Source organism: Labrus mixtus, chromosome 6 (genome assembly GCF_963584025.1).
Source record: "Labrus mixtus chromosome 6, fLabMix1.1, whole genome shotgun sequence".
Taxonomy (NCBI): domain Eukaryota; kingdom Metazoa; phylum Chordata; class Actinopteri; order Labriformes; family Labridae; genus Labrus; species Labrus mixtus.
This window is the reverse complement of record NC_083617.1, coordinates 16,297,233-16,310,862: the sequence shown is the minus strand read 5'-3', so window position 1 is coordinate 16,310,862 and position 13,630 is coordinate 16,297,233. Positions and strand designations below refer to the sequence as shown.

The 13,630-nt window shown below is 41.0% G+C and overlaps 1 protein-coding gene across 1 annotated transcript in view; it reads left to right on the top strand.

Moving 5' to 3' along the window:
• Positions 1-13,630, top strand: part of ehbp1 (EH domain binding protein 1) — a 146,707-nt gene that overhangs the window by 108,780 nt on the left and 24,297 nt on the right. The window contains 1 exon segment of the mRNA XM_061040269.1: positions 2,913-3,036. Within this exon segment, the coding sequence (XP_060896252.1) occupies positions 2,913-3,036 (124 nt within the window).

Below are 13,630 nucleotides of genomic sequence, written 5' to 3'. Positions count from 1 at the left end.
CTTATAAGTGGATACTTTTCTCCAAAGAATGACATCAATGAAATTTAAAAAAAAGGTAAATCCGTTCAATGAGAGGACTTCTATATTTAAAAAGAGAAATTGGGGGGGGATAGGATGTTGTGTCACTGAAATGTTCCTGTTATTCTGCTTTCTGTTAGTCTGTTCTGTATTGTCTTTGATAAATCTATCACTGAGCTCTTCTCTTTGCACCGTCTATGCTTAAATTTCCCTCCTCCTTTTCACCTTGTCCCCCTCTCATCCTTACACACACACACACACACACACACACACACACACACACACACACACACACACACACACACACACACACACATTCTTGCACTTACTGCCCCTCTCTACTGTCCTCTCTTCTCCACACAGACATCAAGTATTGATCTAATAGACTGCCATTTTAATTATTACAATGGTAGATATCTAGAGGTGTGCATGTATCTGCAAAGAAGCTGTGTGCCTACGTGTCCTTCAAGTGTATACACACACACAATCACTCTCACACACACACACACACACACACTTCTCAGCCTGTGTTTGAACTTTAGCGTACAGAGACTGTGTCTACAAGTAGGCTGTAATTTTAGCTAGTGTGTATTTAAGTTTGCATGCCTCTGTAGACCACGAGGTGAATCACTCTTCGCAAGCAAAGTCTCCTACCCTCGACCCTGCACCCTCCACCCCAGTCTCATGCACGCACACACACTCACACACACACACAAACACCCTCCTCCCAGTGCCTGGGCCCCAGGGTTAATGGGTGTTCAACCTTTCCATTATCCCGATCAGCCAAGAATTACCTGCTGAATGATGTTTGCATTAATATAATATATATGGTAATTTCCCTCCTCTTAATTACGGCTGGGCCGAGCGCGGCAAGGGGAGTGGGCTGATCATGTGTAAAATTGATTTGCCAAGGAAAAATATGGTGATAGAGTGAGAGCGCGCAAGAAGAGGAGGAGGGAGGGAGGGCTGTTGGGAATCGACGCTTACACACACACACACACACACACACACACACACACACACTTCCAGAAATCACACACGCACAGAGCCACAGAGTACATGATAAAGTGCTGGCCTGGGTGGAATAAAAAAATAAAAAAAACTTTCTCCTGCTCACTAGTTCCCCTTCCCATTAAGAAAAATGAAGTGCATCAGCAATAAATGGAGATATTTTTTCGGATGCATCCTCAGTAGTGAATTTGAATAAACATTTCCCTCACTCAGAGCATTTTCTCTAGAGAATAGCAAGCAGCCAGGAGACAGAGGTGAAGAGGGGTCAGAAATGGAGTGTGTAACCACTGCATTTGGTCATAGAGTGATGTGTGTGTGTCTGAGTATGTATAGGCATGAAGAGGCTAGTGTTTGTGTGTATGAGACTTATCCCAAAGGGCAAAGTGTATGTGTGGGTAATGGGAGACATTTAACCTGCAGGTAGGTGAGGACTATTCTGCAAAAATAACTATTTCAGATTTAAAACAACTTGTTATATAATGTGTTCATGTTTAGGAAAGAATTCTTTAAATCCATTTTTTCTCTCTACCACTAATCCCTTAATATTCAAGACAGGAAGCATTTTAAGACTATGTACCTGCCACATCATGGATTTCCACTTTTGAAAAGTTAGTATTTAAAGATGAAAGGCCAACACCCAGTGAGAGATGACTATTGGGTGAAGTCACCATAAATATTATCATTGATTGTAGATTGAACTTTGGCTGTCAACCGCATGAGATAGAACTGGACTGTGTACTTAGGATCAAAGTGCTATTAGAGATGTGAATTATTTATTGATTAATCAGCGCAGTGGTGTTAACTGCTCACTGCACGTTGAGCTAGCATGCTCAGAGCCTGTGATGCTGGAGAGGTATTTTGTCATAGCCCAGTTACTGTGAGAATTTAAAATAGTAGGAGGCCCAATATTTGTTCAAGGTAAAAAAAAACACACATTTCAACTTATATATTGTGAAGCTGTGGAGATTTCTCATTCAGTCAAAGTAATTGCAGTTAGTCTTTTTAAATAAAAAAATAAAAAACTCAATACAAAGGCATGAACACAACTCTTGTTTGTAAACCAGTTTTATTTAAGCACATTTTCTCCTTGGTTTAGACATTTGCAGGCGACACTACAGCCCTTCTCATTTATAGATAATAGGTTGACTGAAAGTTCTCTGCCTGTTTGGTCTCATTAAATAAAACATCATTCAGCAAATCCTACACTGTTTCTGTGCGCATGTTTTTTTGGATTTGGTTTGACTCTTTTTCTGAGCAGACATTTTCTGCATGTGTCAATCTTATTTGTGATTGCGATATATCGAGGTTACTTCAGTCTGGATGTAGTAGGAAATGTTGTATTTTTTGATTTGACCAATTAATATACAAGAATATTTGCTACAAATGTGTAACTTTTATCTTGATAGTTTGGTGTGAATTAGGATTTCCTTTCACATGTCTTCTCACTAGGTTTCTAAAGCTCTTAATGCTCTTTTTACTACAGTAGGGAGTAGTTTTGATGTTGTAAGAGAGAAATTCAGAAATGAGCTCCTAAAAACAAGAAGCAGCACCAGTTAGTCATTAACTGCAGTGTAATCTCTTATTTTGAACTACACATGCTCTTTATTGTATGTATGGATATTTAGTAGACACTGCCCATACATTCTTACATTCCTCATTTCTTTGCTTTGTATCTTCTCTTGTCATTTCTTTTGTTACCTTTTTGTTTCATTCCACGTGTGTTTATCTCCATTCTTATTGTCTCATCCCTCTAGCCTTTTTTCTCTGTCTCTGTTTAATGCTATATTGCACCACTTTTCCTTTTCTCTCATAACAATTCTCTCTCTTTTTCTTTCTTTCCCACTCTCACTCCCTCTCTCCCTCTCTCTCTCTCTGGTTGACAGAAGGCGTTCAAAGACACCAGTCAGTATGTGGTTGGGGAACTGTCTGCACTGGAGAGCGAGCAGAGGCACATAGACGCCCGAGCAGCTCGCGTGGAGAAGAGGCTGCGCTATCTCATGGACACAGGTACCCCAAGCCCAATTACACTGGAAAAACTGTTTTGGCAAATTGAGCGTACGCACGCACATACACACGCATGTACACCCTGGGAGTTTGTGTGTGTGTGTGTTTATGTGTGTGTTTGTGTGAGAGAGAATCTTTGAAGCCCCCGCTCCCTCCCTCTCGGTTGAATGTTGCACGACGGAGCGCTGGGTGGATATGAAAGGAGGGGATGGGGGGGGGAGGAGGTGGAGAAGGAGGAGGGAAAGGGTGGATGGGGAGGGAGTGTGTCTCGGGGATGGGAGAAGAAGGGAGACCTCTCTGGGCTGGGGTGATAAGGGAGCCCTTCATGGGGGAAACGATAACTGGGTGCGATAGCGGAGCCCCAGCCGAAGTCTCCTCTGCAGCCGTTTGCCAGCCGCGGCCCAAGCCAGCCAGCCAGCCTGCACACTATTGAACAGTGCGCTCAGCCATGCACGGCTACACACATACACCCTCCTTTCCCTAGTACATATCTGGCCTTCATTGATATGCTGTATAAGGAAAGACGAGGGTGAGTTAAAGGGAGGAGAGAGGGAGAGGAAAAGAAATGTTAAAAAAAAAAAAAAAAAAGGACGGGGCAACACAACAAGAGCACTGACACAGTTCACAAATCCACAACAGACACACACAAATGCTTACACACCCGAGCATACAAAGTGCAATCTGGTTAGGCGTATGGAGCCAGATTCAGAAGGTTTTTATTTAAGATTTGGCCAGGGGTAGAGCCTTGTTAAGACATGAGACAGTGTGGCGAGCCAAAAGAGCGGCCTTGGCTGCGTTAAGTCCCTAACTGAAATTGGAGAATAGCATCTCATTTGTGATACTAAACCATCCTACCACTCATCCAAGAATGCTGCTGGGGGGGGAACGATTCCAGTACGTGTAAAATCTGTGTGTGCAAATGTCCTGAAAGTGTGACTACAGTATTTCCTGTTGTAATTTAGTAGCAGCTCTCTTGCTTTTTGTGATATTTCAGTATCTACCTTGGTGGATTTAGCTCCCAAAATCCTAAATAAAGGCGACACAGGAAGGATAGAAGAGGAGGTTTTTAGAAAAGCAAACTGGGGTGGTGGGATTTGCGCTCCCCATCCCCATCCCATTTGGGTCCTGATATCGAGACTATCTCCACTCCGTTTGTTGTATTTGCTTTCCTCCTTTTCTTGCGCCTCCCTCCCTGCCTCTGTGCCCTCTTCCCCTGTCGGAGCGCGTGCCATTGTGTCAATCTGAAGGGCTGTTTTTTCCTTCTTCTTCTTCACCCACTGATAAACCGGCCGTTAGCCAGCAAGACGCCAGGTTATTTACTTCCAAACACCTTCAGCCATAAAGATTTCTCTTTATATATTTATATATATATATATATATACCTGCAGTCCCCTCCAGAAAAATATGATTCACTAGAAAACGGAAGAGGGTGACAACAGGCAAGACGAGGACAAAATAATAAAAGGATATCAGGGAGAGAAATTCACCTTGGTAGCTTTTCACCCCTTTATAAAATCAGTGGGGAATGATATCGAGAAAATGTGGTTTACACAAGTCAACACAGTGAAAAATGGAGGATGTAGTACAAAATATGTGTGATATGATGGGTTTTCTATCCTACAAATCTCCTACATTTTTTGATGTCATACATTTGGTCAGTGCTGCACCTTGTATACTCATCAGAAGGGACAAAACATGTTTCAGTTACTTTTTTTCAACCTCAGTATTTTAACTATAAAAATCCATGCTAAACTTTGATCAATATTCCAGCTCATTGGAAAATAAAAAACGAATGCATTCTGAAATTGGCACTGATTCCACACTGGCATTGCCCAGCAGCACGGGAATAAAAAGTTAGCCTCACAAACCTTTCTCACTTCCTGAAAGTGCATTTGTGTTTCCATATCTCATTTTGCAGCACTTATCCCAGAGACTCATCCAATAGGTTATGGATTGTACCTTTGGGCCGAGGTCTGGAGGCATCAGAGTGAGATGTGCAAGTGACAGGTCGTAACTAAAGTAACCTTTATCACCTCGGCTTCTGAGGTCACCTTTCTATAGGCTGTCATAGATGATAGATATTTTTCCCCAGCCCCAGAGAGTTTGATTGAAGCTGAGGCTGATTGGCTGTAAGCAAAACATCTGGTATTGATCAGTCACATCTGGCTGGAGTCTGTACTTTACCAGAAGACATAGCCAGAAATTACCACCAGCTACCGTTAAATGTTTATATGTTTGACTCTGCTGGCAAATGTCCAGAGGTCTTCGTACATGCCCCAAGTAAGAGGTAAAAGTTAAGGACTTTCCTCGAATCATAATGAGATCTTTCCTTGGCTGCTAAAAAAAAGTTATGTTTGAGTCTTCCTATCATGATGAATTAAAAGGAATGATCCTGATTAAAATTGAACACCAATATGCCAGCATGCTGTTGTGTCTTTTTGTACAGCTCACAGACTGAATCATTGCAATTGTGTCTCTGCCCAAAGTAAACCAAGACTTAAACTCCACTACTCCGCGTGTACATTTGAAAAAGCTCCTAATGCACTTAAATACAGGCACATAAGAAGTGTTGTGCTTTTCTACCTGCAAATCATCACAGATGCTACGTATACATGAAAACTTTATCAACTGTTCAATTAGATAGTTCTCAAATCTCAGTAGAAAAGTAATTGTGTTTTTTCTCGAACTTTTTATAATCATGTTCTCTGTCTGTATGAAAAGTTAAGTTACCTGAGCATGCAGACTTCTCTTTACTTACACTCTGCTTCAAAAAGTCAGCACACAGTTCTGCAAACATTTACACATGGAAACGGTTCCACGGCATCCTTTTGAAAACACAGAGCAATGTCTCACACTATCTACAGTCAGAATCAGAATCAGAAATACTTTATTAATCCCAGAGGGAAATTCGTTCATTACAGTTGCTCTAAAACACAATATAGCAGCAGAAATAAAGTTATATACAGTCAGATTTTAACCAAATAGTATTTGATCAGTATGATTTTTTTGTTTATTTTAATCCAAACTTCAGAATGTTTTTTATGAACTTCCAAACATAGCATTTACCTGTCTAGGAACAAGAGATGGAAATTAGTTGGTAGCACAATCTAGTTAACAAACAAAAAAACCTATTTCTGAGATTATTCTAATTTCTAGATAGTTACTAATGCAGATAAATTGAATACATCAAACCTAACATGAGGCAGCATTGAGAGTGCAGGCCTTTTAAGAGGAAAGCTTGGATGGAAGAAAGAAAATCAGCTCTTTTGAGCTATTTTAATTGAGCCGCCGTTCAGATGTGATCACAACAAAAGATTAGATAATAAGAAGTTGAAAGTTTGTGAATTAAGAGGAGCATGGCTCAGCATTCAGACATAGAGGTGAAGTGGGCAGAAAGTTTAAGCTGCGTTTTACGTGTTAGGAGATTCAAAGAACTGTAAAATAAAGTACTTGTTAGTGGTAGTGACAGTATTTTAGAACCCTTTGTATTCTAAAGGATTGTGTATCTCCAAATTTACATCAGAGCATCTCTTTAATACTTGTAGTTATACCCACAAGTTTATGCACTTTGTTCATAGTCAGAGAGAAGACTTGTGAAGCAGGGTAGGAGTCACAGCGGTGCATATGATCATATGATTCAGTCCTCTTACGTAGGTCTGGGTGAGCTCAGTGTGCAGTGATGCTGTGGTTGCTCACAACGCTGCAGGACTGATGGGCAGATGTGAACAGACAGACCAACTGACCCATGACTGATTGTTCATCTCTCTGCTCCAGTAGCAGAAAGCCTGGGAAGATCCACTGTGCTCTGCTGCTCCTCAATATTCCCTGCTTTGATATCACATGCTTTTGCTTTGTGATTCTGTCAACCTCTTTTTATCGTTTATTCTCCAAGCAGAGTTTGTCATTCTGCTCATTGGTGCATGTTTAAATGTTTACCCACAAAGAATAGTTTTTGTGTAGCTTAATTTCAAATTCTTCATCTTTCAAGTAACTTATCCTCATACTTTTTGAAATGTTTGATTTCTTTCTTTTTCTCTTAATTTGATTTCATCTCTCTTTGTTTCTTTTATGCTTCCTCCTTCCATCCTCTCTGCTTCTCTGCATCACTTTTTTATTTGCCCCGTTCCTTTTATCCCTCCAAATCTTTATTTTTGCCTTCTGTCTCTCACCCGGCTCTCTCCCTCTTTTTTTCCACACATCTCCTCTCCTCCCCCCTCCCTCTCCCTCTCCCCTGGTTTGGGCACAATGCAGCATTTTCTATTACGCGGCGGCCCTCCCCAGATGAATCCCAAGTAATTGGGGTGGTTAATTTATTTACTCAGAGGCAGTTCACAGCACATTAAATAATAGAGATAATTGAACAAGAATTGTCAAGTGTCTTCTGATATCAGACACATTACAGGAGGGAGTGTGCATAAAACTCCATTTCTATGCCCCCATTGTTTATGGTAATTAAGTACACAGATTTATTCCTTGGTTGCCTTCCAAGCTTATGGCAAGCGCCATTGTTGTCTTCTATTAATATGTAATCAGTAAATAGTTTAATTTTCTAATCTGCGGTTAGAGAATTCACTTTCTAACAACTCTTAATTACTGCTGGGCTCTAATGAGTCTCACCATGCCGACGCAGCCAGCCAATCAGAGGCCAGTCCCAGGCCGGGGGGGAATTTGAATTCCTTTGGCACCCCCCCTCGACTAATGAACTTGTTATTCTTGCACCACTGGGAGCACTGTCCTTCACATATGCAACATTAGGAGAATGTTCACCTCCTGCAACAGACCAAATATTTGTATCTGAGTTTATTGATTATATAAGAACAACAGAAGCTCTGCTATACTTCCACGTTATAATTTTTGACTAGAATATTATTTCACTGGTGCCTTTCCTCTTTAGGCTCATATAAAACTTGTGTAGGTATCATGTTAACTTTTGGCTAAATGTTCAACAGAGTAACAAATGGACTATCTTAAACTTTTGACGGCATCATTCAAATTGGTTTTATCACCAGGTTGATCTTTATTAGAATTAATATCCAATTCATCCTTTGTGTGTTTCTATTTCTTCCCATTCATATGATGCCTCTGACCTTGGCATTGTTAGTTTTCTAAAGGTATTGTTAGACCGAAAAAAAATATCACACAGTAGTTATTGAAAATCCAGCTTTGGGATGAAGCATTCAAATGCGTCATGTAGTCTTGGTAGAAAATCCCCTGGCCTCTGTTTGAATATATCTCAACCACCCCCTACCTGGCCCCTGCACCTATTTACACACACCTCCCATTTCCAATAGCTGTATAACCTGCAACAATGGACGCAATTATCCAAATAATGGCACTTAGCCGCACCGTAAAGCCGCCTCTCACCTACTGAGCATTTGATAAGAGATAAACAAGCAGAGAGAGGAGAGAATGAGTTTTGGCTTCCCCAGATTAACATATGTTTAAAAATTGCACTTGACGCCGATAAGATTGACACTGGGTTTTTATGGCGTGCGCTCTTTTAATCTGCCTTTGTGTCTGCGAGGCGACGAGATGAGAATGGCACAAGGAGGGATCCAGCAAGAGCTTAATGTACTTTACACATGCAGCCTATCCCCCTCAGTATCTGAGAAAAGAGACAGACTGGACTGTCAATGCCTCCATCTAGAAAGGGCTGCTGGGATTGTGTGGAGGATTGTGAGGCTTTAATGTCAACCTGTGGCTCCAAATCACAGCAAACTAATGTCTGCTGGAATATTTTATTTCATCTAATTGTACTTTTCTGTTTTTTACATTATCAGGGAGTATGTGATTTAAGACCATTACTTATGCTATATTTGAAACTGCAGCCGAAAAAAAAAGAACATTTATGCAGACTTTGTAAACATCTAGTATGTTAAAGTGTGTGTACTGACGCATGCATGTCATTAAAGAAATATTACTTTCATAGGTGAAATGTCTGAAATGATGTTGAATACTTTATTCTTTGAAAGCCATATTCCAGGCTGATGACGTTAGTTCCCTCCAGGATCCTTCATCGTTGTCAGAGTGCATGTGTAAACGTTCATATTTCCCTGACTCCACCACCAAGTGAGCCGGCCTCTCACTTCTTTTCCCATGCCTGTCGTCCTAATCCAGCATTGTGGTAGCATCAGTTTATAGTATGACTAAAGATTTAAGCTGAGCTATGTGAGTGGCATAGGGACTCACACACACACACACACACACACACACACACACACACACACACACACACACACACACACACACACACACATACATCAAGCCCTGCCTTGTCTTGTTGCAGCAACACAAACAGCGTGTGCAGCTTTAAGTATATTATCGGGGCCAGTTCTTTCACAAACGTATTGCTGAAGAAGCTTAACATTAATTATTGTAACTTTGGGCAGATTACATCCATGCCCGCCTTGTAAGCGCAGACAGACTCATCTTGACCTCCTACACGAGAGCTTGAAGACACAAGAATGGCATTTTACCAACTTTAATGGGATAACCAGTCTAATCTTTCAGAAGTGACAGAAGAAAAAGGGTTTAGACTATAATACCCTCCTCAGTTCACAGGCTGAAAGATGGAGGGAGAGTGGTTTTGTTTTTTAATAGTTAAAATAAATGTACACAGTGTTTTTTGTGGGTGCCACATTTTACAACTGCTCATGTTCCTCTTCTGTGTTTTGATCTAGTAACTTTAAACCTCCAACATCACACTCCCTCTGAATCTGTCAAAAAAAAAAGTTAGGTTTGAGGATTACCACAGGCTATGCTGAAGGCTTTTCCTCTGTGTGAATTTAGATTGTTGAGCACAGAGATTGAGACTATTGTTTATCCATGATCACACAGCCAATTCATAAGCTAAGCCCATGGCACCTGAGATAGACACAGCCAAGAGAAGATGTGCTCGTTTTCAAAGCCTTTGGTCATTTTCTTGTTGTTGTTGTCAGAGATACAAAAAGAGCACTCACTTTCAATTGCATTGTTTTGTATCAGGGCCGCAGTGGAATGTGTTTGTGGTCATCTTGAATTCACTTCAGGAACAAATGTACCGTTCTTTCCCTATGGGGGAGAAAATAAATCTAGGGATCACTCCTTTAAAACCCATTGCCTTTTTCTTGCCTTTGAGGGGACAAAACAAAGGATTTGAGTTTTTTGTTTTGTGTGAAATTGTGTGTGTGACTCAAGGTTCAACTGGGTCAGAACACAGATTAACCCCCCCCCCCCCCCCCACACACACACACACACACACACACACACACACACACACACACACCCGTTCCCGCGCATACCCTTAATCTCCTCGCCCATTTGAATGTTTGAGCAGCAAAACTATTTAATTAGTGAACTTTGAAGGACTCTGCACAAATGACCAATGCTGAGCTCCTGCGCTTTCTGTCTTCCCTGTCCCCCCTCCTCAGTCCAGCACAGTGACACCACCCTCACTCCCAGATGTGCAGAGCTACTCCCCCCACCCTCCTCCTTTTCTCCAGCACGGTGTCAGCCTTTCATACATTCTTTAACAGTGGGGATGAAAGAGGGATTTTTAGGAAGATTAGGGAACGGGATCCTCTAGGCATTGTCTGAGAATCTTCAGATAAAACGAGCTGGGTGGATGGAGTCAACGGGTGGGGATGAGTTTTTTTTTTGGGAGAGGGTGTAGCCGTTTGAGAAGTTGTGGATGAATAATGGTGGAAGATCTTAATTTCTCTGTTTAATATTATTTCCCCTTGATGCTATTTTTCTGTTATTATTTCACTTTTCCTCTAAATTAGTTAAACCTGCTCTGATTGGTTCAGGCACTTCTCCTTACCTCTGCCTGCCAGCGATAGGGACGATTAACATTTTCAGCAGAGGGGGTTAGTGGGGAAGGTGGGGGGGGGGGTGTTGGAAAGAATTGGGAGGTGGACAATGGATGCTTATGATAATCTGCTCTTTATTGGAGCATCCCGCCAATGCTTTCATCAGCCGCCTCTCTGCCTGAGACACCATGCAGCAGGCGGGCCAACAAACTATGCTGCAGGCTGCCAAACACATCGTCATGTACACATACACAAGCACTGAATACACAAGTCACACTGAATCTATTTCATACACACACTCACAGACTGCACATTCAGCTACACTTAAACTGAACTATTTGATAGTTGTTGGTTTTTTTTAAAATTATTATTAATGTTACGGTTGCAAAGTGAATATGTCCATTTTATTCCACCTCACTGCTCCACATCTTCCGACATTTTTACCCTCAACTTTCTTTCTTCTGTGTCTGAGGGAGTTAAAACAACAATGAAATAGCTACAATGTAGCTCAGATTCAACAGGCATATTTATTAACTTATTTATTTAATGTGCTGATAATGATAATTATTCAGTTAACAAACTCTGGCCCATAATTGAATTTCAACCATGCAGTCAATTAATCAACTCTTTCTTATGGTAACGTCTGTGGTGGCACTCGACAATGCAGGTTAATGACAGAGGTTTGGCCAGTAATTACACCATTCACTTGCTAACACAGCTGCTCGCCATGCTACCGTTGTCATCACCCCCCATACACACTCCTCCCCATTTCCCATTGTAATGAGCACTCCAGGCTACAAATACCAACAGCTGTCTTTCCCAATGCATTTCCATTTAAATATCTATTTAAACAGTAATTTAGCATTTGTGTATTGAATCAAGACTTGAACCAGTGGCTGTATCAGACTGCTGTTGGTGTAATGTAATGCGACTTCAAACTGAAAAGTATGTGTTTGGGGGGTGTATTTGACACATTTACTAACACATTAGGGTTTATGTAAATCAGGGAGTTTATTAAACAAACCCGGACTGATTTATTTTCTGCTTCACCTCTGAAGGTGTGTTGGCTTTTTCGCCACAAATTAAAATATTTTGTTGATTAAGTTACAGTACAGGGTGATGATTTAGCCATTGACCAGAAGCATGAGAAAGTGGAGACACAGAAGGAGCAAAGATGAAGAAGCAAATGTTTTGTAACAGAGAGAGAAGAGGGAGTGACAAGTGAATCATAGCAAAGAGGTGTGTGAAGGATGACTAATGTTGTTAGCAGAGCCATTACTGGTCCACAGATTAATTCATCAAGCAAATTCATCACTGCTCGCCTCCCTCTGCCTCTTGTCTCAAGGCGTGTAATATGACACCCCTCAAATTTGTTCTAACATCCACCCCAGGGGGGGGTCCAGGCCCCCCCCCCCGCCCCCGCCCCCACCCACCCTACCACCACCATCCCTCACACACACACACACCCCTCCCTCTCTTTGCTAATGGAGCAGGCGGAGCCACTTATGTTAAAAAGATTGCAGCTGTCAGCAGGTTGGGAGGGGGTCCTCTGCTTGGGGTTATCACTGCTTTCTCTCACATTCCCCTCTTTTTTTCATTCAGAAATGTCTTCATCATTTATTCATAAATATAATCTGCATAGAAGTGGCTTGACCTGCTAAACAATACTAAGCTACAGCTGATTTAGTTTCAGTTTATAAACTAGACACCAGTTTGATGCCAAGCAGGTTTCACAACCCATGGAATTTGTGTTGGTATTTTGTTGCGTAAAGTTCACAATAACAATACAGAGTTAATCAACAAGTGCTTCAAAAAACAGTTATGGTAAATAAGTGTATCATGTGTCTGTTTTAAAAGAAGTGACACAGAGGATAGACTGCATAAAGTCATTTAAACACGACATGCAGAATCTGAAGAACTATACATCAAATGAAGAATTTGAAGCACCTAACTTCATGAAATCATGAAATATTTTAGGAAAGAATGAATTAACTTTTGATGCCTGCTCTATGTGCTTGACATTTATCAGCAATCTTGGATTAAAAAAAAATAGGTCTTTATTATACAAAGTCCTACTCTTGCAGCGTGTATTCCCCTACAGGATGATAAATGACTCGTGGCTCATATCAGGAAACCTACAAATGTATTCTGACGTTTGTGTTAAGCTGTCCCAATTAACACCCTCAACAGGTACTGAGGTTTACATTAGCACTAAATCAACTCGTGTTTCTCCGCCCCTCTTAAGCTCCCCAAATGGTTCACACCACAGTGTGTGTGTAAACACATACTCAGGGAGCTAAACCACCTGGCTTAACCTTAGCTTAGCCCCACCGAGCCCTGGCTTATCTGCACATTTCAACAGTGATTCCACAACAGTGCTTTTAGCTCTGTAGCTGCATGTGGCAGAGAGGAAGGCCTCTGTGTTTAGTGTGGTTTTATAAAGATGTTTGTTGATCGTAGAAGCAGCCACATTCTGGAAATATAGAAAAGCTCACTTTATTATTTTCAGACTGAAATCAATGTCCTATCTTGGTCGCTGTCCCCAACTGTTCTTGATTTCAGGTTGGACTACATAATTATTCACACAAATTACCACATGAATAACTGTCTTAATATTAAGAATGTGTCTTTTTCATTTTATGTAATGACTTTCTGTATTGTTTTTAATAGATTAATTATAAACAGACCAGAGTAGATGTAGGAGAGTTTGATTGTTCCTGTAGTGAATTATTTTGAGAAATATTATCTCAGCTTGTGTTCATTTAGAGAAGTTTATAACTTTTATTAAATATATGTTGCTTGAATGT